The following is a 14,149-nucleotide window of genomic DNA, read 5'->3' as shown; positions in this document are numbered from 1 at the left end:
GGAAAGTGATTTGAGCGACGTTGTGTGAAGGTGATACAAAGGTAACATTTTGTGGTGCTGCGTGAACATGCGCCGCGTCATTTCGGCCTGGCACAAGAGATACGAATGTAGCTAGATAGGCTTGATTTTGAAGTGAAGAGAAATAAGGGAGAATATCAGACACTACGCAAATGGTTATAAGATCGCGCGAGGAAAAGTAAGCGGAGACACACCTTCAAGTCTTGTACGAGGTAGTAAAACACGCGAAGTCCTTCAGGATCCTCGCTGTCTTGGATGTCAACAAGGGACCCGATTTTCGCAGTCTAAATGTGACGAAGTATGTATAAGGTCGCATTCGCAAGAGTGCTGCCAGTTACGAACCTCGAAAGCAATGTGGTCATTGCCTACGCGAATCTCGAGTTCTTGCTTTCCAACGATGTTCTTCTTCGGCCAGTTTGTGTCATCCTCCCTAAATGGCCAGTCAGCAGATCGAAAATAGGGCAGAGTATATTTACTTTGTGATTTCACTCGATTCCACAATGCGCTTGAGCTCCTTCACCACTAATGGCCCAACCCACACTAAGAACTTGCATCAGTACTCGCGAAGAATTCAAGTCGTATTACTGACTTTCTTTCCGGATCAAACTGTCATTCCTATAGTTCGAGTTGTTGGCATATCGAAGACGACCATGGGAGTACTCAAACTCCAAGAATTCATGACCGTGTTTTCCTGAATGGCCAGTGCTACATGAATGTTTAGCGACAAAACAAATAGGATGAATTATGATTTACTAGTATCTACAAACTCATTTCAGCCTAGTTATTTCATGAATTAGCAACACACTCACCTGAGGTAGAATGGGTCACTGTCATGGGAGGACATGGCGGTCTACTGTCGAGCCTTGTCCAATGTAGAACTCAGAAAGGATAGCAAGGGCGAGAAATGCGATCCGGCATTCGCCGGATTCGATATTTGTCTTCAAGTTCGAGAATCGTGACAGGTCTCTTCGCAAATAGCAATGTTGCCTCGACGGTCTCGTCTAACTCTACCAACTATAGCCAGATGGGTGCGGTTTAATGGCAGCAGCCACACAGCGTGCGTTTTTGCCCATCGCGTATCTTACAGCTGAATGATACTTTACGCAGTGCGCCTACTCGACAGCCAGAACCAGAGGCTCCTGCACTATTGACGGAAGAAGACTTTTCTTCCACAGTTGTTCACGGACGCAGTCTCTATCCTCCGCTATACCACCCCCGCATTCATTCAGTTCCAGTCGCCCAGCTGCAGTTCCGTGCATATCACCATCAATTTCTTGAACTGTACATGCATTTCGTGGGACATGCAGCTGCAGCATTAGGCATCCCAATTTCACGCCCGGTGTACTTGCCAACGCAACGCTCGCTGTGGACTGTACCTCGCGGTCCGTTCGTGCACAAGAAGAGTCAAGAGAACTTCGAGCGGAAGGTGCACAAACGTGCAATTAAAGCATGGGATGCAGACCCCGAAGTCGTCGATCGTTGGGTACGGTATATCACTCGACATGCGATGCCTGGAGTTGGGCTGAGAGTGACTCAGTGGAAGAGGGCACCTCCTAATATCGGACAACGGATGGTGGACGCGGCCGTGGGGCAAACTAGACTGGGCTCCAGTGCCGACAACATCAAGGTGTTGGCAAAGAAAATCGTGGAGCAGGAACTGTGATATTCATTTACGTTTTCTGACTTTTATCTTTCTCGCGTTATAACGAGGTCCGGATCTTTCTGCTAGCGTCGCTGCTATGTAGTCCTCTGAGGTTGCTAGTACTGTAGCTACCTGCGGGCGACGATGTCACAGCCACCGGTGCATGAGACACGACAAGAACATGGCATTAATATTCACTAGCACTGCGTAAACAAAACAATAGTCAGGCCGGAATAGTGGTACTCAAAACAACTTTTGAAATTGTTGAAAAATCGCTTAAATGTGGGTTAAACATTTTGAACCCCGGGCTAACTTACTAACTTAGAGCTCTATGCTTGATGGCAATTGGAACGCGGTGAGATTTCGAGGCAACGGAAGCGTTTGTGATTATGGGAAGGATGGTTAACTACGACACGGGGGTCAAGTATACACAGGACTGATGTGGTGGTGAGAAAAGGTTTTGGGTGTTTGGGCGAAAGCCCATCGGGCTTTTCCGGCCTGAAATAAGGGTCCGAACCTAGGTGTCAAGATGAGCTGTGATCCCCGGAATTAGGAGTGAAGTGACGCGTAAAGCAAAGCTTGATACCCCAGTATTAGGAGCGAAAACTCACTTGGCTGTTATTGCACTGGTGGCAGTGTATAGCTTGTGAATGGCTCCAGGGCTGGGGACGCTTGAATGTAGGGCGCTAGGATCAAAGTGTGGTCTCTAAGGTATAGTGCGAAGGCGTTGTGTTAAGGTCGTGCTCAAGGGGGAGGTTACTCAAAGGGCTTCGGCTTCAGCTCATGTGCTGTGCCCCTTACCCGAGTACGTGCCCTTAATTTCCGGTGGGCAGAGGGGAAGTCCGACAGAAGTCTGGGGAGTTCCAGAGGACAAACGTCGGTGGAGTTCAGTGGAACTCTGAAAGACTATGTGGGGGTGGAGTAAGGCTGCTACGGAAATCCGGAGTAGAAACAGAACAGAGGTTAGGCTACCCTAAGGTAGAGCTGGAGGATTAGTCCTAAGGTTTAACCCCTAAGACTCGGAGGTGGACAAGAGGTGAGACTCAAGTCTGGAGATTGCAGGAATGAGCAGAACTAAGATGATATTTGAACTGAGGAGTTCCAGAGTATTACAGGGGCTTATATACTGTAGGTATCATGTAAGTAAATCAGTCAGCAAAGGTAAGGGCTATGTATGAAGCATGTGGAAAGTCTATTAGTAAGTGTAACAGATCAAAGCAGTGAAGTCGGAAATGAAGTAAGAATGGAACAGATCAGTAAGCATAGTGGAAGAGGACATAACCGGTAACTGGAGCAATAACTAATCTAAAAGGAGTTAGGGGTGAGTGTGGAGATGAAGGTGGAGCACCAGGCAGAATAGCAGGATGGAGAACCGGACTTTAATGGAGTAGATCTGGAATTCTGGATCTGGAGGTACAGGATATGACACATTGCTGGACCATCTGCCCATGCTCTTCACCACTTCAAATGGTATTCCTCGCAGAAGGTATTCTAACATTCCTCCTATTCATAGGCCATGTCCTTTTAGGTCTGGGAGGCCAGCTATTGCAGCTGCTGATGCCACCTGTTTGATGAATTCTTTCTTTGACAGCGGCCTAGTACCTTTAGGATGCTTCCAAGCAAAGAGGTGAGAATCATTGCTTGCAGTGTTGACATGAAGATGATTCAGAAGCACAGCTTTAGGATCAGTTGGCCCATCCTGCTCTGCCCAAAAGGTGTCTTCTCCAGCTATGGGGGTGGTTTTAGTGCTTGGAATATGGAATTGGGTGATGGGAAAACCATGGCAGTCTGTTGATTCAGACATCCCTCTTCTTGAAATGTGTTTACTCAGATCAAAGTCTTTTACAATTTTTACAGTGAATTCGCCCAGCCTTGCGATCATCAGTGAATTGATGAGACCCTGATATTGTAGCTGTGTGAACTGTAGAAGGATATAATTCTGCTCCTACAAAATATGATCATTTATCCCATTAAATTTTTGAGTTGTAGATACATAGCCATCAATGCCTGTAAATTCAGAGTAACATGAGTGGTGCACAACAATGTGATGACATTCCTGCATTGCAGCCGACAAGGGGTGATAGCATACTGGTGGTGATCATTTTGAACATTGTCATTTGGCTTACTTTTGCTTTGCATTATAACCTCATCCAAGACATTCTCATGGGAAGTGCATTTAGCACTCGTCAACAAATGTAGAATAGCATGCGGTTTTGTAACAAAATTGTGACCTATGGCAATGAAGACCAACATAGGACAACAGTGCACTCCCCTCACACCTCTCGGATGCTCTTATTTTTTGTCATGCATTTTTGGAACTCCTTCCTGTGGGGGGTGCCTTTGGTACTTGTCAACAGATCTAGAGTAGTATTACATTTCATAACAAAAATCTAACATGCTGTCATTGCAGCAGCACAGAGTACTCCTCTCAATATTATAAACTTAAGATCTTTCTGAATAATGCCTCCCTGCAAGTCATCTCACTCTATGTGACCGTCTGCTGAACAGGAGGCATCAAACTCTGTGAAATGCAAATGAACCGATGCAGATGATGTAGAGGAGAAAGAGAACATTACCAGGACATGCAGAACATCGACAAGAGGTAGCGTGGGCCCTGCTTTGAAAATGTCACATTTTTGAAGATGGTGCTGAGGAGGAAGAGGAAGAAAATTCTCTCCTTGAGCCCCACGTGAAACCCTTGTCAGTGATGCAGCCCCCACCCACTGAAGACCCTCCTCAGGTCTTAAGCCGCGTCTTGTGATACACAAGATGGTGCTTGTTAACTTCACTTGGATGAGTGCAGTGTGGAAGTCCATTTCCGCAAGATCATAGACCTTGTACATTCCTTCACCCATGAAATTGGACTAAACTAAGTCCTTCCCCCAGCCCAGACCTGACACACATAATGTTGTCCCAAACTCTGCACTCATTGTCGCTCACACAGTAACCAAATCCAACACCTCTCAGTACACGCTCAATTCATGGTCTTCCACCTACACTGAGGTCCAAACACTCCTCCAAGGGTGCAGAATCGACCTCACACACAAGCATTTCCTTATCCTGCAGGGTGAAGTCGAGTCAATTGCACAGATGAAGCCCAAGGGCACTTCAGAGCATGACAACAGGCTGCTTGAATACCTCGAAGACATTATTGGCACTGCTGCGCTTGCTGATGTAGAATGGCTGGGAGAAGAGAGAGCCGAGAAGGTGGCTAGGTTTGAGGATTGCGGAGAAGGAGAAGGCGAAGTTAGACAAGGAGAGAAAGGAGGTGCTAGCATGGCTGAAGTTTGCGAATGAGCATGTGCGGGCTCTCAGCCAACTGTGGCAGTATTATCTGTGGAAGTGTTTGGAGAACAATGAACAATTTGCAACACAGATTGTGGGTGTTTAACTTTTCCCCCTCTTGGTTACTGTGCCTTTTGGTGATGTGGACTGATTGACTCGACACAAACTAGTTGAGTTGATAGAGATAGAAAAAATGAAACAAAAACTTTGAAAGAGCACAGGGACAACAGTTGTAAACAATGAGACAAGCATGGACTAAAACATATGATTGGGTTGTGGGGTAATCCAATTGGATGGTTTGCAATAGATGATAGAAAGAGATGCAACCAGATCGGATAATGTCAAAAATGCACTGCGGTGGTCAGTAGCAGTATCAACTGCTTCTCTCAACTCCATGACATCTGCATCACCTTCACTGTCTGTGTTTGGATCTGGGTCGGAGGAGAGAAGGACCTAGATGTTGCACTGTGTCAGAAATTCTTAATTTAGATTTCAACGGCTTGCAACACGTTTCAATGCCCAAATGCAGAACAAATCTTTAAATAGGTTGCCATAATAGAGTTGTAATTGTCATAATCATTTAAATATCAATTTCAAGCACAGTTGCAATTATGATGATTCATGACAATCATGACCACTGGCGTCACATCACATGGCAATGGTGGTTGAAATCATTGTTGCAACATTTATTGCAAAGTCATTGGAATGTACTGACAAGTCTCACAATGGCAATTGCAGGCTTACAAATTTCATTGTAATGAATATACATTCCTTGCAATACAAATTACAATTTATTCTATTGGGTAGCAATACATATTTCGATATTTAATTGTAATAATAATAATAATGTTTACAGCATGGGTATATTAGTAGTAGTATAGAACAATCACCAAAGACATACGAGTACATCATAAGCCAGAGGGGATGAGGAAATCAAAATTGAAGCATCGGAGATATAATATTAGGATAGAGCTGAAACACACTCATGAACATAACCATCCCACTCTCGCCAGACAAAACAGGACTCGCAGCAGCCCTCAAACTCCCAAATGAGATCCTACAAGTGGTGTGTCTGGACAGCGAGCAGAGATGTAGCAGGTGTACTCGGAGATGCAGTCACAGGAGATGCAAGGGATATGGAGATGGGAGACAACAGCCAGATACGTGATGGAGCTGATGGAGTTGCCGGTGGATATGGGATGTCTTGACGTTCTTCGTTGACAGTGTCCTCGGAGTAGTAGGCTGCTCTGAGAGCACCTATCCTTGATATGTTTTGCCATTGTCAAAAACACTTGTTTGACATTTGTCGCATTCTTTGCGGACATCTCCAGGAAAGGAATACTAAGCTGATCGGCAAATTCCTGTTAAGGTGGTTAAAATACCCCCAAACAAAATATTCTAAGCGAATACTTGCCTTCACCACGCTGTACTCCCCCACCTCTTTGCTGGTAAGATCACTCTTATTCCCAACCAGCAGCTTATTGACGCCCTCAAAGGCGTACTGGTCTATCTCCTGTAGCCATTGCTTGATGTTCATAAAAGTGTCTTATTGTCGGGGTAAGCATTCAAGTTGGTGTTTCAGACAAGCATTCTCACCATTATCAGTAACATTGTACACAACAATGATACCGTGAGCGCCTCTGTAGTACAAGGACATTATGGTGCGGAATCTTTCTTGGCCTTAAAAAAGTCTCGCATCAGCCCACCATTGCATGGAAGCTAATAGCGTATGAATGTACATGTAGTAATATCCCACTGAAATGCGTATATGAATGGTATGTAAGTAACAAGTTAATGTAAAATGAATCAGGCGACTTCACGGAGCAATGCATGTTGACTGCACTGGTGCATTCCATTGATGCACGTAGTGGTGGTGCCTGGCATTGATGAGCTGTGTGTCGAGAGAGCAAGGCAATGTTCCGTTGGCCAATTCAGATGCAAGTGAGCAGGACACGGTGGAAAGTGTGATTGTGTTGTTGCAAATGGTGCGAATAAATATAATAATACGACACTGTGTGATTCAGATATTATGATCAAATAGTGTTGGGATATTAGAACGGAGGGAAAGACACACTGACAACAACTAATAAATTTAAATGCTCTCATTATGGTCAGCCTTTGCATCTGAATCTGGCACATTAGAATCCATGCTGGACTGCCTGTATAGTGAGTGTCAGTGCTGAGGATTCAGAGTTTAAGTGTTTGTGGCAGGTTTAAAGAAAGTTTCAAGTCTAAGGATTACTGGTTGCGAGAGAAGGATTCAGAACTTAAACAAAATTTAAGCTCCGACGATTCTGCATCATTGGGTCCCCTAAGACAAGAATCAAGAATTGAGAAGTGAGTGAGTGTGTTAATAAAGAGTACAAAAACACGATAAGAGATGCAACGGCAGGAATATTGATGAAAATGGATAGAAACAAAGTGAGTTTATCTATTATGAGACCAAGTTGTGCAAGTTTCAGCCGCAGCTACCACAGCTGCCTTCTTCCCTCTAGCTCTCCCTCGCCCACATCCTTGCCCACGTCCACATCCACTAGCACTGCCCCCCATGTCCTCTGATTCAGCCTCTTCAACTGGCAAATTCCTCACTTCCAGATCAATGGTGTCTGGATCAGCTGGGGGTGAGAAGCTCTGGACTGTCAGCTCGGGGACCATGATGGGATCAGCTGCTTCAAGAGCAGTAGCTATCTGGACTGAAGCATCAGATTCATTGCCTGAATCACTGTCCATGTCGAGGGCTGCAAGTGCATGATCAATTGTGTCCATGTGGTCCTCCTGTTCTGCATGTTTGTGAGTTGAAACTTTTGCTGCTTTGAAGATGTATTGGTTGATGTTGGTGACAATTGCATCAGGAAAAGTGGTATTTGCACTAATTGCAAATAGAGCACTATTTATGCAAACATAGCATCTATATCCCTCAGGGCAAAAAAAGACAAGTCCCCTTTTCTAAATGACATATAGAGTCAATTAATGCAATTATTATGAGCCTCCACACTACAGTGGCTCAAAAAACTGTCCACATGTTTTCACATTTTTCACTATCTATGATATTGTGTGAGAATATACAAACACATCAAGGATATGCTTGTACCACATTGTAGTACTACTTCAGGGCTTCCAATTGAGCCTTATGGCATGGGAATCGGTCGAAATATGGTGGAGATATGAGGCTTACAAAATGATGACTCATGCGGACAGTTTTTTGACTCAAGTATTTTACAGTGATAATCAGGTATTCTAGTACATTGTGTGACCTCCCTTGGCTTTAATTACTGCCTCTATCCTTCTAGGTATACTCTTAAAACTATATCTAACTATATAAACCAGAATGTCTCATGTGTCATGGTCATAATCACCATGAAAGCCATCTCCTCTGCTCAAAGGGATAATATCCTCTCTTTGTCCTATGGTGACATCTCTGCTCATCAAATTTCCTCTAGAACTGAAGTATGCAAGTCTACTGTGGCCAAGTGTATCAAAGAAAGCCACATGGACAAGGAAAACTCTTGCGGAGGACATCCACCTCTGCTAATAAGAGGGCTATCATTCAACATATCACTACAGGAAAGGCTAATAATGCCGTCCAAGCCACCCATTATATCAATTCCACCATCACCACCACTGTCTCTTCACAAACTGTGAGGAATTTTCTCAAGGCAGCTCATCTCAAGGCAGTAACAAAGAAGAAATGCCTCTTCTCTCTATCAAACATAGGCAGAGAAGACTACCTTTGGCTTGGCCCATCAAAACTGGACTGTAGAGGACTGGAAGCATGTTATATGGTCAGATGAGACCAAAATCAATAGGATTGGGTCAGATGGGAAGGTATATGCATGGAAAAAGAAGAGGGATTTTCTAACAGACAGAGAGGTTAGTGAGACTGTCAAATTTGGAGGAGGTTCTCCAATGGTATGGGGCTGTATGGGATGGAATGGTGTGGGTATGCTTGCTGAAGTTGAGGGGAGGATGGATGCTGAGCAGTATGTAGACATTCTAAATGACCACTTACTGCCTAGCATAGCTGAATCAGGGATTGATGAAAAAGACATCATTTCCAAACAGGATAATGATCCCAAGCACACATCTAGGAGAGCCAGACAATTGTTTAAAGAACATAGTATCAATGTTCTTGACTGACCAGCACAGTCCCCTGATGTCAATGTCATTGAACATCTCTGGGGAACACTTAAGAAGAAGCTTCAAGCCTATGAAACCCCCTCTAAAGGAGTATAGAAGCTATGGGAGAGTGTAGCAGTGGAATGAGCAAGGATTACAGCAGATTATTGCCAGAAATTGATTGAGAGTATGCCTAGAAGGATAGAGGCAGTAATTAAAGCCAAGGGAGGTCACACAGTGTACTAGAATACCTGATTATCACTGTAAAATACTTGAGTCAAAAACTGTCTGCATGAGTCATCATTTTGTAAGCCTCATATCTCCACTATATCTCGACTGATTCCCATGCCATAAGGCTCAATTGGAAGCCCTGAAGTAGTACTACAATGTGGTACCAGCATATCCTTGATGTGTTTGTATATTCTCACACAATATCATAGATAGTGAAAAATGTGAAAACATGTGGACAGTTTTTTGAGCCACTGTAATTGCAATTCTTGCTCTTAGAGAGATGCCCTCAAAAATCAAGAAACCTGACTATTAATGCAATTAGTGCAGAGAGCTCATGTCATATCCCATACCTCCAGATCCAGAATTCCAGAACCCCACCACTAAAGTCCGGTCCTCTGTCCTGTTATTTCGCCCAGTGCTCCACCTTCATCTCCACACTCACCCCTAACTCCTTTTAGAATAGCTATTGCTCCAGTTACCGGTTATGTCCTTCTCCGCTATGCTTACTGATCCGTCCATTCTTACTTCATTTCCGACTTCACTGCTTTGATCTGTTATATGCTTACTAATAGACTTTCCACATGCTCCATGCATAGCCCTTACCTTTGCTGACTGATTTACTTACATGATACCTACAATATATAAACCCCTGTAATACTCTGGAACTCCTCAGTTCAAATATCATCTTAGTTCTGCTCATTCCTGCAATCTCTGGACTTGAGTCTCATCTCTTGTCCACCTCCAAGTCTTAGGGGTTAAACCTTAGGACTAATCCTCCGGCTCTACCTTAGGGTAGTCTAACATCTGTTCTGTTTCTACTCCGGACTTCTGTAGTAGCCTTACTCCGTCCCCACATAGTCTTCCAGAGTTCCGCCGAACTCCACCGACATTTGTCCTCCAGAACTCCCTGGACTTCCGTCGGACTTCCCCTCTGCCCCTCGAAATTAAGGGCACGTACTCGGGTAAGGGGCGCAGCGCACAAGCTGAAGCCGAAGCCCTTTGAGTAGTCTTTCCCTTGAGCACAACCTTAACAGCACCCTGAGGTGTAGGCTTGACTCTTGTTCCTGAACTGCCAGTGCTGGCACGAGTAGCTGGACGAGGGCCAGCTGAAGTTGTCTTCTTGGGTGCCATGGGTAGGCTCATGACCAGCCTGGCTTACTAATACCACGGACAAGTTGAGTGGTGAAGCCAGGCTGGTCAATCTCAGAGAAATTTGGCAGGAGGAGCAAGGAGTTTGAAATTTGACAGATGCCGGTTCTGCTGGAGGTACTTGTGATCATACAGTACTTACAAGTTATGTGTCTGCTCTTGCTCAGACTATATGCTATGTTAAGTTTCAACCATGAGTTCTGTACGACCTTTATCACTCGCTGCTCAAGATGCAATTGAAGATCTCCCAACAAACTTTATGAGTGCCCTTTCAATGACACAACACCAGCAAGTTCTCGAGGCCTTCTCGCAACTCGATTTTCTTTCCAAGGATTCGCAACATCCGAAATTGTTCCAGCTCAGATGCCTCATATCATTACTTTCTGCAAGACATGTTGTACTTCGAGCTGCAACAGGCTCCAGAAAGACCCTCACAATGATTCTGCCTTTACTTCTTTCTCCGGACAAGACAGCCATCACCATCACCCCTTTGAAACTGCTGCAGCATGATCATGTATGGTGAATTTACAATTTAATCACCTTAAAAATGTCAAATTTGTCCTTGTGAATCACAGGTTCAGGAGTTTGAGCAGTACGGCATTCCTTTGATCGCAATTAATTGTGATACTCCATCTGACAAGAATCTTTGGAATGTATGTGCAGTCATTGTCCTAGATGACTTTAGCATGATCTTCTCCTCCAGCACATGTACACAGGAGCTTTCTGTAACCTCATTGTTGCACCCGAGCAATTTTTTCCTGAAGGTGGTCATATTCCACGTCTCGCACTGATGTTAAAGGACCAGAATTTCATCAAATGAATCAGGTTTCTTTTTCATTGATGAAGCACATTTTATCATCACGGCTGGAGAGCCCAAGCCAGGTGAGAAGCTTGCATTCCGCACAGCATATGGCAAGCTTGCTGAAGTACTGCTACAACTCCCGGTCGATGTTCTTGTTGCCCTCTTCTCGGCAACTCTTCCTTGTGCTGTCTGCATCGCTGACAAAAGGATGCGTTGTAGCCACAGAGTGGTTTCTCGTAGTCACGCCGTGAGCAAAGCATCAAGGTCAAATGAGAGGAGTAGTTTGGGGGTGACATCTTTTGATGACATGCCAAAAATATCCTTAGCAGCCTCCATCTCAGCGTCAACCTCATTGGTGACTATTTTGATAGCAATTGGTCATAAAACAATACAAAGTTGCTTGCTCGCTCACTCATCAGCATCCAACACATTGAGAAACTGCACAAGGGCCTTGCTTCGAAAAAAACCTTCTTTCCAAGGTGGCATGGAGGTCTTATTCAAGATAGAGTGCAACATGAGGTCCATGACTGTCATCCGAAGCCCACGAAGGATTTTTAGGACCACAAGAATTTTTTCATCAATGTCGAGGCTCGAAGGATTGACAATCCAAATCAAAGGCTCAACAGGTGGCTGATATTGTTGCATGGGCTGGTGAAAGGCATGAAAAGGTATCATTTTATCGTCCTATTAGATGTAAAGTACTGTTGCTTGATGGACTATGATGTTTGAGAGGCATACAATACTTTGCTTAAGGTGCGAACGAAGGACTTGTGTCAATGCTGTACAAAATACAACGATTACCTAAATTGGCATCACCAGCATCTGTCAAATTTCAAACTCCTCGCTGCTCCTGCCAAGTTTCTCTGAGATCGACCAGTCTGACTACGTCAAGCACTTAACAATCTCAAAGACGTAGTCCAGACTGGTTACGAGTCTATGCCATGGGTGTGTCATATACCGGATCCGAGCACCTCCAATACCACCTGTGAACATCCCCACCCCTGGTCCGACCCCCTGTTTCCCCGTCCGCTCCATTCCTCCTTCCCCAACAATGCATGAAGTGCATCTCAGCAGGATTAGCCCTGCTACCTCTGCCTGACCCCATTCCGCTTTTCCAACACTACCCCTATGTCCTCTGACCCCATACCCCTTCCATCCGACCCTATCTGGGGTTCCTGCTCCTCCACCCAATCCTACTCCTACTCCCTCCACTTTTCCGACCCACAGGGGTCCTTCAGTTCCGCTCATATTCCCCCACCCGACTGTTAGTCTGTCCGACCATCCTCACCGGTCCACTCCTAGACTAGGAACCACTCAACTGGTCCTATCCCTGTTTAGTATCATAGTTCTGCTTTTTGGATCACCAGTAATCCCTAATACCCTAGTGATTCTGATCTGTCGTCGTACATACTGTTCCCCAAGCCTTATTCTCGTATGTCTCAGTCATCCTATTGTAATCCTGTAACACTCAGCACATAGCCCTCTGCTATGACTATGCTCATCACTTAGAGTATATAAACATATGTACATTTGTCTGTAGATACTCAGTCTGAACATTACCTTTTCTAAGCCCTGCTCTTCTGTTCTTTGACTTAGGCCTGATCCTAGTCAACTCCTGTTAAAGCCGGCCTAGGGGATTGACTCCCTAGGTCGGGCCATCCCGTTCCCCAATTCCCGTTCCCAAGTTCCCGTTCCCTAGATCCCCCGTTCCCCGTTCCCCGTTCCCCTTTCCCCGTTCCCCCGTTCCCCCGTTCCCCCGTCCCCGTTCCCCGTTCCCCCGTTCCCCCGTTCCCCCGTTCCCCGTTCCCCGTGTCCCCGTTCCCCCGTTTCCCCCGTCCCCGGTTCCCCCATTCCCCAATTCCCCCATTCCTCCATCCCTCCGCTCACCCAACTTCCCATGCGTCGGAACTAGACCCCGCACTCTCGCATCCGTCCCCTCCATTCCGCTCTGCTTTGGAACTTCAGTCCAAGCAGTTCCTTCCGCTCCGCTTCTACCATTGGTTCCGACCGCAGTAGTCTCCCACCTCCCTCCTGTTGGGCAGAACAACCCCCGCCCAACTTTCCTGCACTCACCTAGTAGTCCATCGGTCCTCCTTCAAAGGACCCCCGTTCCGACGTCCTGTCGGAACTCATAGAACTTGTGTCAGACTACATTCCAAAATTAGGGGCACATACTCGGGTAAGGGGCAGCAGCGTACAAGCTGAAGCCAAGCCCCTCAGACTCCGCTTTACCCCTGAGCACGGTCTTAACAGGGTGGATGAGGTTGGAATGGAAAGTTGAACAAGCGAAATGAACTTATTAAATATAAAATTGCTGAGCAGCCACAGCAGATGTACTAGCAATCATTCTCTGCCCATGCATCTATTTAAAGTATCAAATAATGGCAGGGGTAGGTCATAAATATGTGAAGTGGGAGTGATCTTTCCAACCATTGCAATCTTTCTCCCATGTTTTAAACCCACCATCAGTATGCATCACCAGAGATGCCCTCCTACCCAAATAATCCAAATTGAAATGAGTAGTTTCTCCTGACCTGAATATTGCAAAGTCCCCATTCCTGAGTTCTGCAACCAGCCCCTGCTCTCTCATCACTAGTCCACCACCAGTGAACTCCCCTACCACCAGCACTAGGCATAGTTCAAAGTCCTTGGCATCCCTATGTGCCACCATGCACACATTAATATTCACCACCAATGAGAGGTAAAGGTCTGACTGGAGATCCCTCAGCATTAGGCAGAATGTCTACCAGCTTGACCAGAACCTTATACTCATCGGGAAGGTGGACACGAGATCTAATTGACCATCAATAAATAATTGTTGGAGTCAAATTCCGACTCACCTCTTCTTCGATCCATTCAAATACTTCACCCAAATTAGCCTGGATGTTCAGGTACAGCTGCTGTTG

The 14,149-nt window shown here is 45.4% G+C and overlaps 5 protein-coding genes across 5 annotated transcripts; 3 read left to right on the top strand and 2 right to left on the bottom strand.

Moving 5' to 3' along the window:
• Positions 1-111: 111 nt before the first annotated feature.
• Positions 112-862, bottom strand: EDB91DRAFT_1241307 (mago nashi; the record flags this gene model as incomplete). The annotated part of the gene is made up of 7 exons (XM_041322063.1): positions 112-162; positions 213-302; positions 361-448; positions 495-558; positions 608-723; positions 772-777; positions 828-862. 7 exons carry the CDS (start codon positions 860-862, stop codon positions 112-114), a joined length of 450 nt encoding a protein of 149 aa, XP_041184038.1.
• A 94-nt stretch (positions 863-956) lies between these two features.
• Positions 957-2,125, top strand: EDB91DRAFT_1212584 (ribosomal protein S10 domain-containing protein). Its single transcript, XM_041320763.1, has 2 exons — positions 957-1,075; positions 1,126-2,125. The coding sequence occupies exons 1-2, from the start codon at positions 999-1,001 to the stop codon at positions 1,679-1,681; spliced, it is 633 nt and encodes a 210-aa protein (XP_041184037.1). The 5' UTR covers positions 957-998; the 3' UTR covers positions 1,682-2,125.
• A 1,560-nt stretch (positions 2,126-3,685) lies between these two features.
• Positions 3,686-5,040, top strand: EDB91DRAFT_1260009 (uncharacterized protein; the record flags this gene model as incomplete). The annotated part of the gene is made up of 4 exons (XM_041324401.1): positions 3,686-3,830; positions 4,303-4,360; positions 4,464-4,497; positions 4,547-5,040. The coding sequence occupies 4 exons, from the start codon at positions 3,686-3,688 to the stop codon at positions 4,955-4,957; spliced, it is 648 nt and encodes a 215-aa protein (XP_041184036.1). The 3' UTR covers positions 4,958-5,040.
• A 1,146-nt stretch (positions 5,041-6,186) lies between these two features.
• EDB91DRAFT_1031770 (ras-related GTP-binding protein) lies at positions 6,187-6,626 on the bottom strand (the record flags this gene model as incomplete). Its single annotated transcript, XM_041312736.1, has 3 exons — positions 6,187-6,306; positions 6,366-6,490; positions 6,542-6,626. Coding segments are annotated over 3 exons (330 nt in total), but the record flags the coding sequence as incomplete, so codon positions are not given.
• Positions 6,627-10,634: 4,008 nt separating this feature from the next.
• Positions 10,635-13,378, top strand: EDB91DRAFT_1241303 (uncharacterized protein; the record flags this gene model as incomplete). Its single annotated transcript, XM_041322062.1, has 3 exons — positions 10,635-10,955; positions 11,017-11,094; positions 12,893-13,378. The coding sequence occupies 3 exons, from the start codon at positions 10,635-10,637 to the stop codon at positions 13,376-13,378; spliced, it is 885 nt and encodes a 294-aa protein (XP_041184034.1).
• Positions 13,379-14,149: the final 771 nt, after the last annotated feature.

This window comes from Suillus paluster, assembly GCF_016628075.1.
Source record: "Suillus paluster strain FC165 chromosome Unknown EDB91scaffold_1, whole genome shotgun sequence".
Taxonomy (NCBI): Eukaryota; Fungi; Basidiomycota; class Agaricomycetes; order Boletales; family Suillaceae; genus Suillus; species Suillus paluster.
Note: the sequence above shows the minus strand (reverse complement) of the source record. Positions and strands in the feature narration are given on the sequence as shown.